The sequence below is a fragment of the Salvelinus namaycush genome, chromosome 16 (assembly GCF_016432855.1).
Source record: "Salvelinus namaycush isolate Seneca chromosome 16, SaNama_1.0, whole genome shotgun sequence".
NCBI classification, from domain to species: Eukaryota; Metazoa; Chordata; class Actinopteri; order Salmoniformes; family Salmonidae; genus Salvelinus; species Salvelinus namaycush.
The window spans coordinates 18993003-19005804 of record NC_052322.1 but is presented as its reverse complement, the minus strand read 5'-3'; the positions used below and the strand labels follow the sequence as shown (position 1 = coordinate 19005804).

Here is a 12802-nt window from a genome sequence, read left to right as displayed (position 1 = left end):
TGTATGCCATATCAACCACCAGATCTCTACCCAATTGAACACTTATGGGAGATTCTGGAGCAGTGCTTTCCACCACCAGCAACGAATCACCAAATTATGGAATTTGTGGAAGAATAGTGTCACCTCCCTCCAATAGAGTTCCAGACAGTGATTAAAATCTATACCATGGTGCATTGAAGCTGTTCTTGCCCAACACCCTATTAAGACACTGTTGGTGTTTCCTTAGTTTTGTCAGTTACATGTAGCAGAATGTAGAGAATTCAGAATACTACTGCAGTCTGTCAGGTCATTACTCCAGTTTCATGTTCTCACTTCTTTGCTCATTTTTACTCAGAAGTGCAAAAAACATCCAGTGGTGTAAGGAATAACAGTCCTTGTCTTCCAAAGCAGACTGATTCAAGTAGGTCTACTACATCAACTGACTTTTGCAGTGGTGGAAAAAGTACCTAATTGTCAAGATATTTTCTATTAAGGTGACTCAAAAGTCACCCAGTAAAATACTACTTGAGTTTTAAATATACATAGGTATCAAAAGTAAAAGTATAAATCATTTCACATTCCTTATTAAGCAAACCAGACAGCACGATTTTCTAGTTTTATTTACAGATAGGCAGGGGTACACCAACATTTACAAACAAAGAATTTGTGTTTAGTGAGTATGCCAGAGGCAGTAGGGATGACCAGGGATGTTCTCTTGATAAGTGTGTGAATTGGACCATTTTCCTGTCCTGCTAAGCATTCAAAATGTATGGAGTAAAAAGTATATTCTTTAGGAATTTAGTGAAATTGTCAAAAATATAAATAGTAAAGTACAGATACCCCCAAAAAACTACTTAAGTAGTACTTTCAAGTATTTTTACACCACTGGACTTTAGACAAGTGAAAAGTGGGATAGTTAAAATTGTGGATTTTAAGTAAACCTGTTTATCAAAACATTTGTGCAAGTTACAATCTGAAGTTTCTGCGTGTGTGTATATGTACTTCGATATGAGAATATCAAAGACAACCAGCACATTGGATGCTTGATGATTACAAATGGTCCTGTTCAGTAAGTTCCCCTTGTGCCAGAACACTCTATTAGAAAGTATGTAACACATCAGAACTTGGGAATTGGCCAAAGGAGAGGAGTGTTCTTGACGTAGTTCTGGAATGCAGGGTCTGAGCCCCACTTCTTCGTGGCCTGCTTCTCCAGGATGGGAATGCCACTGACGTGACGCAGCAGGAACCAGACAAACAGAGGAGATAGCACACTAGCATACTGGGGACCCTTCATCACTGACGAGGCGGAGAGGAAGAGTCCAGACCACTGCAGTATCTCCCCGAGGTAGTTAGGGTGTCTGCTGTAGCCCCACAGCCCACTCTGGATGAACTTTCCCTGGAGAAAATGGGAAGGCTGAATTGAGGCTCTTCTCTGGGTAAATAAATATTCTATAAATTAACATACATACAAATACAGAAAGTTTATTTTCAATGGTTTGAGAGTGGTTGTGTTTTCATCATATGACAGCATGTTGTAGTGAGAATACTTTGCGACTACCCCACTGTATACATGATCATTATAAAAAGTCAACGTCCCGAAAACAACGAAGCCCACCAAGCTGACTCACAGCATTATCTGGGTCTCCTTTGAATAACCACTTCTGCTGGTCAGCAATGGCCTCCGTGGCAAAGCCAAGGCCCCATATCCCCCAGCCCAGGTAGTCCCTCAGGCCCAATGGCTCATCTCGCTGTTCACTGTTCAGGATGAGAGTAGGTAGGAGGGTCATGAACACCCAAACAGCTGAAAGAAAGAGGAATAAATTATGTACTGAACCAATGGTAGATTAGTCCACAGAAATGGTCTATCCTACCAATCTATAAATAATACTTGAATACATGTCAAGATAATGCGCCTACTCTCAATTAGAAATTCACCTGGGTCCAAAATATAAAACATTTTCAAAAGAGTACTGTACTGTCAGTGTCCAATGGTAAACCTTATGTTTTCTCCCATTTGGGCAAAATGCACAATACCCTGATATCAGTGGCTATTCTAATCTGGTTTCATACATTTATGAAGAGCGAAACGACTGAGCAGTAAGTTAAAATTGATTGCTTGAGGATGAAAGAAAATAACTGCTGTGGTGGCTGAGTGAGAATAAGAAAAGCCGGCAACCATAATGATTCAAAGTACCTTGAACACTCCAGTACACAAAGAATGTCCCTGGGCTGTCTCTGACATTGTTAAACCTGCGATCCTGGCCGTCCTTCAAGATCCGCATGAAGAGGAATGTTCCAAGCCTGCAGAAGTTAGAACATAGGTATTAGTTTGACATTAACCCCGCCATTATTCATTAACTCAACTTTAATGAGTCCCATCCTTCGAGGGTTCTGCAACTGGGCCGGGCCAAACCTCAGCCTTGGATAAGACTACTAAACTGATACAACACTTTGTTGATTGAAAAGTAAATGATCAGAGAACACTAAAGCTCTGCAGGTGTTTATAGCTTTTTTGTTCTTCCTCATTGTTAGGATGGGAATTAATTGTTGGGCATAGCAAGTGACATTAGATTGGAGACCCTGCTGTCACCCTGTCAAGCTTACCTTACTCCCCATGCTGTCACCAATCCGGTCTGCACATTTTGCCTCAAATGACGAGTCCCTCCCCAATAGCGACTCAGGTGGGCGAGTAATATAAATGTGCCAGACCCTAAACAAATACAATCAAGGTTCATCAGCACAAGACATGTGTCCCTTTGGGCATGGTACATGGCTCTGCCCACTCCTATCATACAGAAGTTGCACAGTAAGGCGTGTTCAATGAATATTTTACCCAGGAGCCTACTGACAGAGTGACAATTGGCTCCAAAGTACAAGGGCAAAACTTTCCAAGAGCACAGACAGCTCAGAGGAGTGGCACAATCATTTTGTCAAGGAATGCCCATTCATCAGTGTCTACAGGTAAGTTGCAGTCTTTTACATAACTAACGGTGAAGTAAATTATGTTATTCTTGAATGGCACATACTGTCACAACAGTTTTTACTTTCCCATTGAACTTTGACAGATCATATAGATGTCGACAATATTATACTGTAACAATGAAAAACCCTACAACAATTGCCTCACTCAATCCTTCAAATGCAAGGGCCTACATAACTGCTGTTTTCATTTGGTTTACCATGCTATTGTTGGATGATCGACAAAAGACGGGCTACAATAAAACTGTACTGCTGTGGTTACTCGAACTACAACGTAACAATGTGTGACAAACATCTCGCGATAGGCCGACACATTTAACACCAATCACGCGCTACAATGTGAACTTTTGTCTAAAATCATCCGGATGCGCTGTCGAAGCTAGTTAATAGATGGATATTGCAGCATTATCTGGCCTTATTTTAACCTTTGAGTGGAGGCTTGTAAAATTGCTAGTCAGTTGGTCGTAATGTTGAACTAAGCTGATTTTCTGGAAAATACTTAAGCTTATCTGAATGAGGGAGGAGTTCTTGAGTTGTTTTACAACAAAGCTGTTTAGATAACAGTGGTTTTGTAACATTGATATTCATCAGATACAACATGCTATACTTAAATGAAAAACACAATGCCTGATTCCAATGCATACGTTTGGTTTGACCGAACGAATGTTTACATTTTATGACAAAACCATATACTCTGGGTGATTTATTCAACCATTTACAATATGAAATCATAGCGATTCACAAAACAAACTAAACGCTTCGGTGAGAATTGACATACCGGTAGGCTTAAATCAAGTGTTATTACCTGCTAAGTCATAGAACTTCTCGGTTTTGAGAGCTGCTGCTATGGCCCATCCAGCCCACTGGATTCCCAGGTCTGTAGCTGCACATTTCACTATCGTACTGCCCATTATCATGTCCAGTAAATTCTGAAACAACAACTGGTATTCCAACATCGGACCACCCCCACTTTCTTCAAATAACACTCCAGTATAAAGTTCACTTCTTCCATAACATTTTACTTCTTATTCTTGGGTGGGGTTTATCGGCGGTTGCCATCCAACGGTATGGTGCATTACCGCCACCTACTGCACTGTTGTGTGGGTGAGAGACAGGGAGAAACTAAATCCTACCTGCCATCACCGTTTCTCTTAAAAAAGATAACAACATATTTGAGACTATCTAACAGCGTTCTAATCAATGTACTGTTTAAACAAATGTTTTGTATCCCCTTCTCACATAATACTATATCTCAGCCTCTCTCTTTCCCTCTCATACTGCCCACACTGTATCAATACATACTCCACTGTCTCTGTTTCCTGGCAATAATCACACTTTCCTGTTGGATGATTTCCTATCAGATTGGATGTCTTATTCAACTGGCTGTGTCCAACCCTTAATCTTGTAAAAATAGCTTCCTCTCTTCTGTCTCTTCTTGCTGTCCTCCCCAACTTTCATTGTACTTGAAATGAATGCCTGCCCTTAGTATCTCTATTCCACTGGTCCTGCCATCTCTGCACCATCACTGTCCATATCAGGCTTTTTGCCTCTGCCTTGCTCATTGAAACCACAACATCAATATCCCTACTTCTAAGTGCTTGTTTAGCCAGTACATCAACTGCCTCGTTCCCCTGCACCCCCACATGGGCTGGGACCCAAGTACATCTTATCTGTATACCCATCGCTCTAATCCTGCCATGGGTTTGTAGTACCTCATAAAGGTCTTGTCTGCTACATGAGCTAAAGGACAGGAGACTCATCAACACTGCACATGAATCAGAGCAAATACTGTAACTACTCTGTCTGGCTTGATGTCCTCCACCCACTGCAAGGCCAACAGTATGGCCGTCAGCTCCGCCGTATATACAGCCAGATGATCTGTAATATGTTCGCCTGTGTATTACCCACCCAAAGCTTGTGTTCCGTCTTCGCTCATGTTCCTAGCATGCCTGTAAAATCCCTTTCGGAGGATGAGACACCCCATGGCCCTGTAGGTTGACACAATAATTAATTGCCAGCTGCTGTCTCCTAATCTGCAATGGCATATCCCCCCATCTCCACCTGTAGTGCAGCCACTGGGGACGTCTGAAACGCCCCACTACATATTCTGAGTCCTTGCCTCTGTATGACATCTAGACTTTCCAATGAGGTCCAAGCTGCCGAACCATACGCTTTACTGCTATAGTCTATTATAGATCAGATTAATGCAACATACATGGTCCTCGATGAGGAACGGCCAGCCCCCCACTCCTTCCCTGTCAGACAGAGCATCACATTTAACACCTTCTTACACTTTCCCACCACTCTCTCAATGTGTTCTGCCCAGGTCAGCCTAGTGTCAAAGTACACCCAAAGGAACCTGAAGGACCCCACCCTCTCCAAGTTTCTCCCATATAACCTCAAGCGTACCTCATCTCCCACCTTTCTCCTGGTAAAGAACACTGAGTTTTCTCTACAGAGAACCTGAATCCCCACAATAATGCCCACCGCTCTACCTCATCAATTGCTTCCTGTACCTTCCTGACTATGTAATTCCATAATAGTATGTAGGAGTGGCTTGACTTGTAAATATATGATAGGCCCGCTAAGAAGACGGATTTGTAGTCATAAAACTGCCTTATATAGCTACACTTTAGCATGCCGCCAACTTTTTATATATACATATATCTGATAGGTATTGTCGTCAACAAATGCTGCGTTCAAAACAACTGGGAACTCGGAAATCTCCGACTTCTGTGTGTTCAAAACAACTGGGAACTCTAAAAAAAAAACGAGCTCCTACTAGAAAAAAATATGTTTTAACGGTGATCCAGTTAGGAATTCGAACTTGGAAACACGGGCCTCTTTCTAGAGCTTCAGCCTAACGATCACTGGCGTCATGATTTGACTTCGTATTTTTCCCGAGTTCCAAGTTGTTAAACCATGCAGATTTGCATTATTCAGAATATCTAGAGATATTCCACAACCAAAATGAATAAAAATGCCAAAATTGGGCATCCCTGTCATGTACTTCTGTTAGTGAATCTTTTGGATGTATTAAGGTTTAGTAACACAGAACTATTTATATAAGTGTATATCTTCCCTCTACTTGTAAAGAGATCAACAATACCTTTCTTGACTTCATCTGAAAAAAAAGTCTCACAAACTAACAAGTCAGTCCTCTCTAATAAAAGAGCTGAAGGAGGTCTGGAAGTGTTGGGTTTTGTTGACATAAATAACACTTTCAAGAGCAACTGGTTGAAAAGATGTTTGAGCAATACTGATTCAATATGGTATTTCATTCCAAATAATGTGTTTCATAAGTTGGGAGGTCTTCAATTTTTACTGAAATGTAATTATATTTCTGAAAGATTACCCGCTAAATTGGCTAGGTTTCACCAACAAGCTTTAATGGCCTGGAAAATATGTTTCCTGCACAAATTTTCCACACATAAAGCTCTTTTGTGGAATAATTCAGACATAACTGTAAGGAATAAGTCATTATTCTACCCCAGCTGGCATGAGATGAATATTGACTTTGTTCTTGATGTTTTTGACAACAGGGGTAATATTCTTGCATATTAATAATTTATAACATTGAATGACTTTCCAATACCTTTCAGAGAGTTTATTTCTGTGATCAAAACCATTCCCAGTGGTCTAACTACACTAATGAAAACTCATCTTAGCTTTGGTGATGATCACAAAGCTTATCCAGAACTCAGTTTGGAAGGCATGGGCTTACTTGAGAAATCTTGTTGTAATAAATATATAAGACAAATTCTCCATTCACGGAACCAATTTACGCCTAGAGGAATATCTTTCTGGAACATGCTTATTCCTGTCACTGTCTGGAAAAAAAGCTTGGAGAAAAAGCTTGGTTAAGGTCTTACAAATACTGTATACCAAACAAATGTAAGGAAGTGCACTTTAAAATTCTACATAAGGTATATCCATGTATTTCTATGTTGTCCAAATTTGTGGCTATTGATGATATCTGCGTTTTCTGTGAAAAAGAGGGTGAGAATCTGAGTTTTGAGAAAACCTTGCAAAATACTTATTTACCATTATGAACACTACCCATGTTTTTGACATGAAGGATATAATATGTTACTATTGCAATGATAACAAGACCATTGAAATGATTGTGCGTTTTTTAAATTCTTGTTGCCAAATACTTTATACACAAACAAATATTCCAGAATTCTGTACCAAAATTACACATATTTTTGATTGAATTGAATTATCTTGTTAAGTCATTATCCCCCGTGAATAACAACAATAATAACTTTTTTTCAGAGTGAATACAATTGCACTAGAATTGTTTATTTGTTTATGATTTTTATTTATATATTTTTTGTATGTTTTAGTATTTTCTTGTTAATAGCTGTGTTTTGTTTTATTAGACATGTTTGATGTAGCAATGTAAGTTGTTGATTTTTGTATTATGAATAAAATAAATATAAAACATAAAAAAAAAAAAATCCCAGTTGTTTTGAACGCAGCAAAAGCCTGTACTTTTATTTCCGCCAACCACATCATTGGTAATGACTCACGATTGCGGTAATGTTTAAAAGTCCCGCCAACCCCTCAGACAGTATACCTTATCATCTTACGGGCTTTGGCATGCATCAACAACCTATTATTGTTGTCCAACATTAAAAAAATGTGTACGTTAATTGTCATTGATATGGAAAAGTATAAACAAAACGGTAGTCTGCATGCAACCATGCAAATAGCAAATAGCAACATTACCTGCTCAATTCTTTGCACCAAAAAACCCATTCGTTTAAAAATGTGGCTATTTAGGATATGTAAATTGGATATTTACGATATGTAAATCTAACAAGCCAGGCAACTAAAAGCTACTTTCTAGCCAATTCAGTTTTGGTTTGCTAAACTAGCTAATTTAAATAGCTGTACGAGCTGGCTAGCCATAATTACCTGAACAAATCTGACAACCTTTAGAATTGAACTGTAGCCAACTTTTTATTCAACATAACAGTAAAATGAACATATTACATGGTAATTATTTACAAATGGTTTACAAGTATGGCGAGATGCTAATTTACTGTTTGTGAATGTGAAGAAATTAAAGCAGTGCATTGCAATCTGGAGGAATTTAAAATGCATCGTGTTACCATGACAACGGTTGTAACGACAAAGGTCAAAGTTGAATGTCTCTTGCAGTTGCCATAAATGAAATAGTGCCCGCACACTCATAAGCTCTGCCACGTACCTTAATTCACAAACAACGTTTCTATCTGACCTGCAAGAATCTTCGTCGGGTTATTCCTCGTTATTTCTTATTTTTGCTCCGTTGCCGCCTTAATAATGGCTATATAAAAGGCGAATGCCGACGAGGTGTAAAGATAGTGCTGTATAAAGGAGATATACATTGCCCAATTGTTTTTACAGGCAACATACCGTGAATCCTATGTGAAAGAAGTAATACACTTTAGTGATGATGCACTTTTTGACATGATGCACGTAAATGACTACAAACTTGACGATAGTATATCTGTCCCACCAATATTCTAATCAACTACTTTTAGGTTGCCAAATGAGAACTCTCCATTCTATACAGACAGATTCATCTTTGTAATCTGTTCTTTCCCCTATCTCTACATTCCCATGGGTAAAAAAAAACTCAACAGGGAAAAGCAAGAAAAGAAAAGGGGAAAGTATGTCAGAAGGCCACAGTCCAAAAGGAGGTGCTGGGGTCTTTGCCAAAAGAGTCCAAAGGCAACTGAGCAGGGGCAAGGAGAAGGTATGCTTTACATTTCTCAATATAATGCACAGCATGATCTCCAAATGCCTCTCAATCTACTTTTAGAAGAAAAGCATAAAGGTTCAAGCCATTAGAGGTAGCTTGACATGTACATGTATTTTGTTCCTGACTTTGTAGGTCTTGCAGAAGTTTGGAAAGACAGTGGAGACCAAAGATGAAAGATTTGAGCATTGCCTCTTAAATCTCACTGACCAACAGGTAGTCTTCATTGGCAGTCAATCTCCATGCATGAACCAATAATATATATTAACCGATATTTTATGATTTAGAAAAGGCATGTCAATCTGCCCCTGTAAATGCCAAAAATGAATGTATAGCCTACAAATTACTCTATAACCTCTGTTTGCAGATTGATGGGAACCGGTTATACAAAGACCTAAAGCATTACCTTAGTTCTGTCAAAGGTAAACATTTGTTCTGTCTGTCTATGTTGTCAATGATTGTGATCTGTATTTGATTTTTGATTTGATTTATTGGGATCCCCATTAGCCGACGCCAATGGCGACAGCTAGTCTTACTGGAGTCCAACACATAAACACATAACGAAAAAAACATGACAGACAAAAGACTTTACAATTAACTTACATTTAAAAACATGATGTATGATGATGTAACATGTATGATGTTGTCCCTAAATGTCATGGTTTTCTATAGCTTTACCATCAGCGGTGTCCAAGGCCTGATAAAATGTGATCCGTGTTGACCACTTTTTCACAGAAATGCGGGAAGCTTCAAAACGTCTTTCCCAGTCCCTGTATGGTGTCTATGAGCCGGACTGGGATGGAGAAGAGGACCTGGGGGCCATTGTAGAGGTTAGTCATAGCACTGCTGTATTATTAAGGATGACATGCATGACTTCTTCATTGGTTATTATAATGCACATTTCTGTAAAAAAAAATAATATATATATATATCCTATGCTAACAGGGTGAAGACCTTCTGTGGAATGATTATGAGGCGAAGCTGTTAGACCAGGCGCTTCGTACCATGGAGTCTTATATGAGCCAGTTCCCAGATGTCAGGGTAAGGCAAAAAATGTGCAGGTGGCGCGAGCACACACACACACACACACACACACACACACACACACACACACACACACACACACACACACACACACACACACACACACACACACACACACACACACACACACACACACACACACACACACACTTCCTAAATACAGTATGTTATCTTTCAAGTGCATCCTTCCTCTCCTCCAAATCTCCAGGAGAAGGTGGCCAAACGAGGCAGGAAGCTGGTTGACTACGATTCCTCCCGTCACCACTTGGAGGCGATGCAGAATGCTAAAAAGAAAGATGATGTCAAAATAGCCAAGGTCAGACAGACAAAATACCCCTGTCTACTTACTTTGCACAGCAATTATCATTTAAGCTAAGCTACAAAACTCAATCTTATCATGGTGGTTTTCTCTGTACAGGCAGCTGATGAGGTGAACATAGCCCAGAGTGTCTTTGAGGGCATCAACAGAGAGCTGAGGGAGGAGCTCCCTGCTCTCTATGACAGGTAAGGAGTCAGAAGTCAGCACAGAGCCAGATAGCAGAATGACATACCATTCAAATAAATACATCATCATGTCAAGTGTCTAATAACCTATTCATATTAATAATGTTTTTTTCTTTCATTTTGTTCCTAAAGCCGAATTGGATGCTATGTGTCAGTCTTCACAGCCATCTCAAATTTGCGGGACACCTTCTTCAAGGAAATGACTACTGTATGTGCAGTTCATATTATTCTCAATAACTGGGGTGGGAATACACATCCAAAAATAGCAGTCATGTGGGGCTTTGCTTTGGTTTATACAAATGAACGGAACTGTTTTGTCTGCATTTAGGTAACAAAAGTCCTAGCTCTTTCGGTTTATATCTATCTTTGATCTGGTGTAACTTCCTCTCTTTCAGTTCAACAGTGATTTGCAGAATGTGATGAAGGATCTGAAGGATCAGCATCCAGACAAGGTATTTGTCATCAAGGGGTTGAATCGGTAAGTTGGTAAGGATTTTACATCTCTCACCAGCACTTTAAAAAAAATTCTTAATTGACTTTCCTCCCATTTGAGTCTATCAATGGGTTGTGGTCTGGGATGAACTAAACACAGAGTATATTATAAAGCATAACAGTAATCAAAGCAAAAGTAAGTGTATCAACATGTAGTCATATCCCCCCTCTCACATATCTTTCAGGACTGGCTCTCTGATGAGGCGATCTCTCATGTCCCCCAAGTCATGGAAGGCCAGCTTCTCTGACTTCCATCAGAGTTCTAGTCCAGGCAAGTCAGGCACCCTCACTAGAGACAGGTCCAGCCTCAGATCCCCTAGTAGTCCTCGCTACGATGAGTCACTCACCAGCACACCTGCAGTCTCCTCACGGCCCCTACCTATTGAAGAGCCCTCCTCAGGGGCCAGAGACCTGGATGCAGACTCCACCTGTAGTGAGGATCCTACTGCAGAGAAGAAACCTGGGTCTGAAAGCAGGGATGACACCACCACCACAGAAGGGGCCTCCGGTAGTGGTCAAAAGTCAGGGGAAGAGAAACTGGCGGAGGAAGAAAAGGGTGTTAAAAGGGGAAAGTCTGAGCCTTCTTCAAAACAGCACCCTGCTGCATTAACTGAGAGTACCTCCGAAGTGACAAACTCCCATGACCTGGAGAGTGTTGAGCTCCAGCTCTCGGCCATAGACACCCCCCAGCTGACCATAGAGAGCTCTGTGGCCCCTGAGGACGCTGGGGTCCATGGTGTGCAGAACGGAGCGGCTACTGATGGCTCTGATTCTGACATAGAGGCCACTGGGCTTGTCCAAAAGGTGAGTTGTCAGGATGAGATCTCACTGTAAAAACACAGACGCAACCTTTTATACCCTCTCGTATGTGGTACGTTTGATTTACATGCCGGTCTACTGTAATCAAGACAGGCAGTATAATAATGGGATGCCATCGACAGCTGCTAGACTTTTTTGATCTACTGGTCTATAACTTGTCACTTTGGTCTTTTCTTTTACTTTTAGGCAGAAACATTGCATATCCAGGAGCCAGAGGATGTGAAAAACACTGTGGTTTAATGAAGGATCTCTGAGGAAAATGTTGGTTCCTGTCTGAAGTAACTATAATTATGGATAAGGCTGCTTTTCTTCTTTGTTAACTGTCAAAATGTTTTGTGTTTGTTCACAGAACTAGTTCTAGTAATAAGGGAGAGGGGCTGAATACTGCACGAGAGAAATAGGATAAAAATGAAGAGCCTTCTCAATATTACATGCGGGATATAAGAATATCTGCTGTTTCCTCCAGCTGCCTAAGATCTGAAAGCTCTTGCTTGTGGACAATATATTTTCAATAGAGCTGTTTTGTTTTTATTCATAAAATGAGTGGTATGCCTGTTTGTGCTTTGCATAGGTTTCTGCCAATAATCCAATACTGCGTCACCCAATTGTCTTTTAATTTAATTGTAGAGAAACAGCAAGTTCACTAAACTGTAATTGACTTTAATTGATATTCAGCTTTGCAAAACTGAATAGAAAATTCAATAGAAATCCATAGAAAACAATTATTTATTCTCTGTGTGTGCTAAATTGTACATGAAGAACTTGATTATTGATTAAACAAATGTATTTTTATAATGGCTTGTTGAGTGATACTACTGTAATTGAAAATCTCAAATGACTGAATGTAAATCAAAGGAAACCTAGAGGTATCTTTTGATTAATTATGTATTTATAAACAATGTATCATTAAAGTGATTACATCTCTGCCCCTTGTGTCTTGATTTGTCAGTACTGTAAATATTCTAGATCTGCAACAATGTTGGTGCAACATGAAACCTCCCAAGAGCCATAGTAGCAATTTTACGGGTGCTAGCACACATGGGTTTCATGAACGCGGCACGCAAGGCAAGAAAGTTTGAGCGGTGAGCACAGCTGTCTGTTTTTATGTGTTTTCTTTTTCGTTGCTGGATTACTAAAGCTAGCTCGCTTAAAATACTGTATTTTGTCATCTTTTTTTTATTTTTAAGAAAAGTGGTGTCTAAAGAAATGTGACCAGCAAGCAAATATCGCTCA

The 12802-nt window shown here is 39.9% G+C and overlaps 2 protein-coding genes across 2 annotated transcripts; one reads left to right on the top strand and one right to left on the bottom strand.

Moving 5' to 3' along the window:
* Nucleotides 1–766: 766 nt before the first annotated feature.
* On the bottom strand, nt 767–3990 carry LOC120061111. Its single transcript, XM_039010663.1, has 5 exons — nt 3764–3990; nt 2584–2689; nt 2174–2280; nt 1608–1780; nt 767–1375 (listed from the first exon to the last, which is right to left on the bottom strand). Exons 1-5 carry the CDS (start codon nt 3912–3914, stop codon nt 1097–1099), a joined length of 816 nt encoding a protein of 271 aa, XP_038866591.1. The 5' UTR covers nt 3915–3990; the 3' UTR covers nt 767–1096.
* On the top strand, nt 2770–12495 carry LOC120061110 (bridging integrator 2-like). Its single transcript, XM_039010662.1, has 12 exons — nt 2770–2940; nt 8595–8707; nt 8846–8926; nt 9078–9132; nt 9446–9540; nt 9656–9751; nt 9963–10070; nt 10173–10258; nt 10391–10466; nt 10654–10736; nt 10936–11554; nt 11756–12495. Exons 2-12 carry the CDS (start codon nt 8624–8626, stop codon nt 11807–11809), a joined length of 1437 nt encoding a protein of 478 aa, XP_038866590.1. The 5' UTR covers nt 2770–2940; nt 8595–8623; the 3' UTR covers nt 11810–12495.
* Nucleotides 12496–12802: the final 307 nt, after the last annotated feature.